Source organism: Cottoperca gobio, chromosome 17 (assembly GCF_900634415.1).
Source record: "Cottoperca gobio chromosome 17, fCotGob3.1, whole genome shotgun sequence".
Taxonomy (NCBI): domain Eukaryota; kingdom Metazoa; phylum Chordata; class Actinopteri; order Perciformes; family Bovichtidae; genus Cottoperca; species Cottoperca gobio.
The window spans coordinates 8690774-8700470 of NC_041371.1; the positions used below are offsets into that span (position 1 = coordinate 8690774).

Genomic DNA, 9697 nt, shown 5'->3' on the forward strand with positions numbered 1-9697 from the left:
GGATTTTTACCTTTACTTCTTTATATTTTACTATATATTACTATGTTTAGCTATTGTACGTCGCTACATTTCAAGTTACAATTGTTAAAAACAAAAGTAAAAAAGACATGGAAGGCTACAGAGAGGTGACACGCACACTCACGAAACATGTTCTAAATATAAATGTTCATCTGACCAGGCGAGCAGTTCACCAATGCTTTAGCGATATAGTTTAACGGAATAGTAAAAACAAAAACAAAGGTTCCATCTACGTTCATTGCACCTTAGTGTGCACGTTAAGAGACCCAAACACACCCACAATGTTGTCATCAACAGGTGCATGCTGGGTGTAGCTAACATGCTAACATGCTAAAATGCTTATGATGGATCCTCCAGGTGACTTCTGCATTCCCTGAGGAACTGTTACCTTCAGTGAGGTGTGTGAGGCCTTACTGGTGTTTCTGTTCTGTTGATTGTTGTCATGTTATGACTCCAGAACCTCTGTCAGCTTAAAATGCTTGAAAACTTGCAACAACTCTGCAACTGTACTTCTGCGTGTGTGTGGCTGCAGTCGCTGTGGAGTTTTTATTTGTTGTGCCTGTCCCTGTTATCTGCAGTTGATTCTATGGTATTCCTACGTGTTTCTGGAGCTTAATAATGCTTGTTGCACCCCCCGTGGTGTCCACTTGTTATTTGTTGTTGGTTTATTTTTGTTTAATTGTCTGAGCTTTGAACTCTTCTCAGGTTAATTCTAGTGAGCTTTCACTGAGGACAGCTGTTGTATAATTGATAGTTGTGTGCACAGGCTGCAGAGTGACGTTTAAAAAGGAACATATTGTTGGTTTGGACATACAGGCTCTGGGATGTGTACACGTTGACATGTTAATGCACATTATTTTGTAGCCTAAATATGTTTTTTATTTAAATATGCCTATCATATAACATATTCATCACATAAAAATGTTTTTCTTTATCATCACTCCACCACTCGTTCCCTCTTATAAGTGTGTAAGGCAATAACGTTTTCACTGACCTACTTTTGAACTTTTATCTAAATGCATTGTTACCAAAGTAATTTAACTTGTATTTGAGTAAGACATATTTAATGTAACAGTACCTTGACTTGAGTTTAATATTCTAATACATTTCGCAGCCCTGCTACCAGGATTTCATGATACAAATTGTGCATGAAACACCAAACGTCCTCTAAACACCAGCAAGTTCAAGTGGCAGAGAGGCAGCACAAAAATAATCATATTCAAAACTATGAAAAGGCTTTGTTATTTACTTTAAATACAAATGTGGGTTTGAACGAAGGAGATAAAGTAAGAGGGGTTATTCAATGCCCAGAAGTAAGTGCATGGATCAGTATGGTTAATTAGGCTTATTATGATTCTTTATTAGCAGTGTTGAAATATGTAGATTCATCAGTAATGTGAATGGAACTGTATCATCAATTGGATAAAAGAGACATTTGAATTTAAATGACATTCAATGGGATGGATGCTTGTGACAGCTGAACTTGAGAGGTTTATTATGATTTCATTTGTATGATGAAACAGCACTGGAGCTTTAATGAAGCAGTGAAAAGCCACAACCGAGCTTTCATGGTGTTTCATTCATCCAGCAAATGAATGTCACGTTGTTTTTTTCCACACTGAATCCCTATAAATAAGAATGAAGAAGGAATTATTTGAACAACAGCTCTTCCTGCTGGCTAAATGAGGGAACTACTACTACACATTTCATTCAGATGAATCCATTAATTCAATATGTATACTTATATACGTATGCATATATATATATATTGTTTGTATATATCTTTGCACGAGTATTATATGTTTTATGTTGAACTTGTGCTTTTTAAAAATTGTAAATCGGCAAAGCAATACAAAGTTAGATATAATAAATAACTTTCTACTGTAGATAAATGTACACCTAGCTAGAACAAAAATATTACATAATAAAATAAGTAATTTTATTTTCTAAAATGTATGAATTTGAATTGTCTTTGTCTTTTATGTAATTTTATTTCATCCTTTTTGTTATTATTCACTTGTGTCAAAAGGTAGTGTAAAAAAAAACCTCTTTCTTTCCTTGTATCCTCCTTTAATTTGATCTTTAATTTCCCCTGTGCCTATACCATTTATTTTACAGTGAAGGGTTTTCTACTGTACTCCAGGTGTCAGGATCCTGACAGTGTGCATGCTGCCTCACTCTCACTGGAACACTTGAATAGAGCAGAGCCATTGTTAGTGTTAGTAGTAGATGATGTGCTTTTTCTACTGTGACAAGTCAAACCGTGCTGTGAGAAAGTTATATTCCTGTCAAAGGTCCATGAGGGAAAAGTTGTGTTTCTAATGAGCTCAGTGTCCCAGAGTTGAAATTCTAGTTACATAAAGTGTGTTCAATTCTCTCTTTAATAAATTATGGAACAGCTTTGAATTGTGTTTTTCTAAAAAGAGAACACCATCAAAATGAATGTATTTATTCGCTGTGATCTTCAATATGAACAGGCGTAAGGTGCAATGTGTGCACAGCATCTACACAAGAAAAACAAGGTGAAATATTCATGAGTTATATATCCATCCGAGATGCATGTAAATTAAAAATATACAAGATGGGATTAACAGAAACATAAAGATCTTCTGCGGTCAAGGAGACAGGGTCTTGACAAACTCATTACTCACTTATAATGATTTCATAATGCGGCATAACTAAGCCCCAGAATAACAACGAGGTTAAAATACACTTGTACCCTTTTTAAGATGCCATAATGTGTTTCACAAAAGCTTCATAATTGATGCATCCATTAGCATCCTCCTGGTTTTGCATCAGCTGATCCACCTCAGCCTCCCTCATCTTCTCCCCTGTGGTCCATAAGAACGAAAACAGGCGAGTGTCAGCTTAGTACACATCCTTATAATGATGGCTTTATGTGATCAGTTTGTGATAAGACTGTTAAACTCACCCAGTGTTGCCAGAACATGCCTGAGCTCAGCTCCCATGACTGTGCCATTCCCCTCCTTGTCAAATACCCTCAGACCCTCCACAAAGTCCTCATATGTTCCACAGTCCTTGGCCTTGCAAATATATTGGTGCATGGGCAGAAACTGGTCAAAGTCAAGCATCTTGGTCTGCATGTCTGTGGTGGAAAAACGTGGTTCCACCAAAGAAAATTAAATCTGTACAGCCTGCAGTTATGACAGATGTTGAACTTTATTTGAATCTTTCCCTGTACTCGACAGATCTGCTTTTGAACCAGATTCAGTGCAGAGTATTTACACTTATCTGACACATAGACAATCACTTAGCATACTGACAGTGCATATAACTCACCTTCAGGCTTTGGCTTTCCAAGCACATGCATGAGCTCTGTGTTGGTAGGATTCTGGCCCAAAGCCCTGATGAGATCACCACACTGCGCGTAGGTGATTTTCATCTCATTGGCTGGTGTCCTGTCAAACAGCTGGAAGGAATCTTTGAAGTCTGTGAAAGAAAAGAAAAACAGGTTATTACTTCTGATTCCCATTCAGTTCATTGTGATCCGAGAACGCGTGCATAATCTTTGAAGAAAGGCCTTGAAGATGCTTCAAAGTAATGATGCACAATGGCCTCCCTTGGACCAGAGGGTCGTCTGGCAAAGAAGAAACCAGAAAAAGTCGAACCCTAAGCTGTTCCACTCTACCTTGATCAGTATGTGGCTGCATCTCCTTATCGAAGGGATTGACTTAGATGGAAATGTTTACTTCAAAATAATATCTCTGAACCAGTATATCATCAGCTGTTGCTGAACATTTCTCACACACTAATGGAGAGAGAGAGAGAGCATGATCACACACACTACTCAATCCCTCTATAAATAGCTGACACTCCATGCAACACAAATGAGAACTGTAACAACCACCTCAATCTTACCTTCAATTTGCTCGGGGGTGAATTCCAGCTGAAGAGAGACAAAGCAAACAAGGTGGTTAGATGCTGCTGATCATTCAGGAATTATTGCTTTTCACAAGGCAAGTGAGTGAGATCTACAGAAGAGGAAATTAATACAAGGAACAAACAATTAAGTGTGACTCCTGGCCTGACCTCCACCTTTATCATGTCAATCCAACAGATCAAGTTACATACTCATCATATTTATCAGTGACCTTGGGTCGGACTTCTTACAGTCTGTCTGCTACTGTCAGCCTCATTTGAGTTTATTTTTAGATGCAATATGTGGCAAGGAATGTTTGATACTGTCAACACCACCAGGGTGTAACATATAATATCAATGAGGTCAAGAAATCAAAACCTGATGATTATATCTTGAACCGTTTCGATGCGCTAACTTTGAACATGTGCTAATTTATCAACTGCTTACCGTTAGAACCATGAAGGTGGTGCACAACTTTAATAGGGACCCCGTTGAGAACATTACTTTTTCCTATGAATACTTAGTATGAAAGAGGCTTTTAAAGACCAATTCAATCCTTTAAAAAGTACATTTCTAAGCATGTAGCATCAGAATGGATGCTCAAATCAAGTGTACAATATAGTATGTTGGTGTTCTATAGCAATACATGTTAAAGCAACTACTACTGTATGACAATTCAGTCATAAGTCTAAAAATATATAATTGTTCTGAATACCTATGACATATGATGACTATTATACTGTATATGTGGCCTCACATCAGAACATACCCTCAGTTTCTATCTGATGTCTGGATAATCTACAAACCCCAGCTCCTCCATGAAAATATTATCCAAACACTTATCTAAGCATGTTTAAAGACGGATGGCCATGGATGTAATTATCGGTATTTTTCTTCCTCCCGAATTTTCCGCCCACAGAGGAATGGTGCGGGTGGTCTGCTATTCACAGACATAATGAAAATCATATTTTGTGGTTTAAACCAGGCTCCATTGTAACATGGCGGCTCGCTCAACCAGCAAAACATTTATCCATGGAGAAGAGGCCGAGTCAGCAGAAGATCTTTCCATGATGTCTGGTATCAGTTTACCTCTGAACCTCCCACCTCACAAGAAGTCACAGCTTCAACCGTCCAACACAATTTGTAATGCATGTTTGAAGTTTAATAAAGAGCTGAAATAAGTATAATTTTCAAACAAATTGCAAGAATAACCATAACCCATTCACATGGCTGTGCAGTCCTGATTTACTTGCACTTCCGAGTTTAAGTCACATGGGGTCTCTGATGTTCTTTAAACACCAGCTTGGCTCGTAACTAGTCACCATTTTCTATGAAATCTCCTTAATAGTAATAATCTAGTAAAATCATAGGAAAGGCTATTATGATACAATAACAAAAAGTATTTATATGTTAAGTTTAATTTACAGTGTGAGTAATCATTGGTCATTTAAAAGATTTAAACACTTTAATCTGTCTAAAGCAGGTCTACACTTTCTCTGCATTGCTTAATAATTTTCTTTTGTTTTACCGTCACTGTAGTAGGGTCAAACTCCGGGGTCTTAGGCCGCTCTGGCTCTAGGGGTGTGGGGGCTGCTGGTGCTGCTGCAGGTTTCGGCTCTTCTTTCTTCTTCGGTGCCATCGCGGGAAGCTGTCAGGAGACCAAAGTGGAGGACCGACACAGCAGAGGGCTACAGCACACTGCGGTTGGAAGTACTAGATTGGACGCATTAGAGGTTAGGTCCCTTTATCCACTGTCCACAGGTGTCATTGTCCTCCACCCCCCTACAATGCCCAACCACGCTAGGGGAGGACTATAAAAGGATATTCCTTTGTGCTTCTATTTAAGACAAAGATTGTTGTTGTGGGTGTGTATGATCAGGATGTGAAAGATGTTCAAATCCCACACCTGGGACCTTCTGCTAATCAGGCTATTTCCATCAACACGAGTGAGACCTTTGTGTGACTTCCCTGATCTTGGACAGTTGACCGTGTTCAGTGAAGTGTGGTGGTTATTAGTGGGGAGGGGATGAAGATAAAGATGATTACCGGACAAGAGGGGGATGAAGATGTTTAAATTACGATGCCACAATGCTGTCTGATAGGACAGTGGGAACTGCAATTCCTAGCAATTATCCTTGATTAACATTCAATAGCAGCAACCAATGACAGCAGTATTCACTGTGCACATGCTGGGCCAGAAGACACGGCGTTTATGAATTTATCTGGTCTGATCCGAGGGATTTGCACAGTATTAATCTCAAATCTGATGGCCCAGAATAGGATTCATAGAATGCTGTTACTGTCTGATCTCTGACTTCCAAGTGCAGTTATACACAAACAGGCCTCTCTAAGAGCTGAGTGTCAACAACATAGTGAGGAAATATCTTAAAAATATGGATGACACTGAGTGCCACTTTGTGAAGCTGCCATTCACACTCGAATGGACACAAGCTTTGTTGATAGAGTGGCAGCGAGGGTGGGGTTTTTTTTGTTTGCCAGTGTTCACATTGTTATCAAATAAAGATCATATGAGTGCAATCAATCCAAGCAAGCAATCAATTGATTTGCAAATCAATGTTGAGTGCAGAAAACTCTAAATCCAGACGTGCCATTCATATCAGAATCATAGCATTGATTTTTAGATTTCCTTCTAAATAACCTTTTTCTTTCCAATACCATGTGTTACACTGAGTCCACACTGCAACCTGTGTGTCCACCTTTATAGGAATGTATTGACTTGTGTGTGGATGCTGCGATCTATGTTGAATGTGTATCTGTTGATATATGGAGATTGGGTTTATATGTAAAGCATGGGCTCCCATCCATCTCATGTGACACAATTGGCAACCAATCAAGTCAATGCTGGCAACTGGTGAGCTATGGCAAATCTATTGTCAGGCTGTGCATTCATTGCATTTGCAGCATCCGTTGAGCTTGCAAATACATTCCTTTTCTATGTGTTCATTTGCCTTCCGACCTTAAAATCCAGACTTTTTCAGAGGAAATTAATGAGTTTCATGAGTTCATGATTAAAAGCAAAGACTTTTAAGTCGTTATGAATTTTGAACGAGCTGTGAATCCCTTTTGCTCTGTGACGACAGGTTGGAAAACATATTGGGACATTTTTAAACAACAATCCAGCCACATCTTTATGAACTAACTAGAGGAATAAATTAAAATGATGTCATCAATTAGACAATAAAGGTTTAGGACCAAGATGGTAAATTAAGCATGACCTGTCACTAGCAATTTGTGATTGGATTGTTTTGTGATTGTTGCAGACAGAGAGACATTTTGGTATATCATATCAGGTTGATTTTGTTCATTGAGGCTCTCTACAATCCTTTGAATACAATTAAGAGAATCACACACAGAAAAATTAATCAGGCTGCCTCTCTTACTCCCGCTCACTGTGGCCTGGTCCACCGTGTAAGAGATGGGACATCGGAACATAAAATAATCACCACATTAGTGCGTGCTGGAGAAATAATAAGTATGTGGTTTGTTCCTCATTATTTTCAAACAGCACATGACTGAAGAGGTCAGTGTCTGGCTGGAGCTAATCTACATAGCTACACCGACAGAAACTGTGTATGTGAGTCTGATTATAAACAGATCCAGCCCTACATAGCTCAGCGCCAACCCCCCTTCAGATCCCAACAGGTGATTGCCATTGACAGGCTGCAGGCAACAATTCAAGACATGACTAACCACATAGAGTCAAGCTCTTAAAACATCCAAGACCTGTACAACTTGCTATTTTGGAGTTAATCTGTTAATCTGACTGGTATGTACCCTGGAAAGTCTCCAATTTGTGTACAATGCCAATTGTTACTTGGACCCATCAGATGACCTTCAGTGCAGCTGTAGCCTTTGTGGCACAGTGTTGTATGTCTGGATAAAAGCAGGGTTGTTATATAATAGGGAGTGCAATTCAAATGTGTCACTAAAAAGACTCATTATTTAGGAGAATAATCATTATTAAAGAATCCAAAGTGTCACTGGCATGTAGTTAGATTCTGAGGTGATATGTCTCACCCGGCAGTATATGCTGTTTATGGTGTCCAAGTGTAAAATCCAGTGAAAGAGAACCCTATTTTCAGAAGGAGAACAAAGAAAAGGAGAGCCCGTGTGAAATTGAATGTGGCAATAGTGGTTAATAATGGTTGCAGCAATAGATTTAAATCATTCAGCCACATAAGCTTTGATGCATCTTCGTGTTAAATGAAAACTAAAGGTGTTTGCTTTGTTGTAACTGCATGTTTGTACAATTACATGAACATGAGTCTTTAATTGGAGGTTCTTTTGTATTATATAATACGTGTTTTGCCCCCTACTTCACATTGCATGAATAATATAGAATTTCAATAAATCAACAGTCCTAGCTTCAGTTTGTTTCATTAGAATTCATCAGCTGTCACCGTGTGAGTACACAATACAAAGCTGTACAATTCATCAGCTGTCACCGTGTGAGTACACAATACAAAGCTGTACAATTCATCAGAAATCAACAAAGAAGATATTTTGCTTTGCTTTTTATATACAGAAAATGTCCAATTATTCACATAAACCACAGAGAAGTGATACTTTGACAAACACGATTAAAAAGTTTGAGTTATGGATCTAAACGTAGCATTGTGTGTGTTTCTCAGTCGATCACTATTATTTCCTGTTAATTACAGCAAATCATTTTTTATCTCTATTCTATTTTTTTATCAACCACTTTATATTATTTTTATTCTATTTAATTATTGTGTGCTTGCCACTTTACTTCATATGTTCTTTTGCTGTAACAAGGTACATTTCTCCGTTGTGGGACTAATAAAGGATTTCTGATTCTGACAAAAAAACAACAATTAACAGCATCAGAAAAAATGAATATATACGAGAAGTAGTTGCTGTCTTTGGTGCGTATCATCCATACAATATATGTCAATCAATTTGGAAGAGGTACTGTAGCAGGTGCCACACTTTTATAAAAAAAAAATCCCTTTAAACTACAGTAGTAGGTGTGTGGATGATCCTCATTCTGTGATACCTGTTATTACATTACATGTCATGTGGCAGTTGGATTGTTATTCATATCACCTGTAGTGCAGGGTGACTGGCTCCTAATTAACAATTGAGAGCAGCTTGGTGCATTTCCCCTCTTGGGACTTCTTTGCAGTCTTAACTTTACTGATTGAGGACGATGTTGAGTAACCTTAAACCTAGCTGTAGTCAATATGAAAAACAACTCTCCGCTTGATTACCTGCGTCAGGGCAGATTTTAGTACTGTTTGTGAACAAGTTTATGCTTGACTAACAATAACCTAATGCCTGCGGGCTTTATGCGTAATTTTGTTCCCCCTTTATACACATTTCCTTATTATCGAAGCTGAAATCTGGGTTATTTTAGCGCCGTCGGTGTATTGCATTGCTCTATAGTTTACATTGACGGACAGGAACTCTATGGCTCTATTACCTCTCTGTGGAGCTGTGGCGACACTGTTCCACTGTGATCATTTACCAGCACTCAGGATATAGTGTGTCCAAGCCAATGCTAAAACTAATAAGGTGGTTAATACACCAGCTGGATTCCTGGTAGATGTGACGTGTTCATTATCAAGCCCACAAGGCAGTCAGTGAAGTGCGAGAGCATGTAATTAAACTGTCCCCTGTCCAGCTAGGACACGATGTGGTATCCAGTTTAGTGTGCAGTGCCAGCCTGTACCGGCTTCACTCCAACATAGACTCTGTTGCCATGTTGTTTGGCAGAAATTCTTATTTTCTAAAAATAATATAAACATGTTTTTTTTG

General features: G+C 38.5%; 1 protein-coding gene across 1 annotated transcript; it reads right to left on the reverse strand.

The window, feature by feature from the left end:
* Positions 1–2501: 2501 nt before the first annotated feature.
* On the reverse strand, positions 2502–5543 carry myl13 (myosin, light chain 13). The gene is made up of 5 exons (XM_029454111.1): positions 5427–5543; positions 3898–3925; positions 3319–3468; positions 2951–3124; positions 2502–2849 (listed from the first exon to the last, which is right to left on the reverse strand). The coding sequence occupies exons 1-5, from the start codon at positions 5535–5537 to the stop codon at positions 2743–2745; spliced, it is 570 nt and encodes a 189-aa protein (XP_029309971.1). The 5' UTR covers positions 5538–5543; the 3' UTR covers positions 2502–2742.
* Between the last annotated feature and the right edge of the window lie 4154 nt (positions 5544–9697).

Excerpts from the sequence above, each read along its gene's own strand:
- myl13 (XM_029454111.1), bottom strand. The coding sequence starts at position 5,537 with ATGGCACCGAAGAAGAAAGAAGAGCCGAAACCTGCAGCAGCACCAGCA. Across the intron at positions 3,469-3,897 it reads CACCCCCGAGCAAATTGAAG|ACTTCAAAGATTCCTTCCAG; the intron begins GTAAGATTGAGG and ends TTTCTTTCACAG. Across the intron at positions 3,125-3,318 it reads TGGAAAGCCAAAGCCTGAAG|ACATGCAGACCAAGATGCTT; the intron begins GTGAGTTATATG and ends TTTCCACCACAG.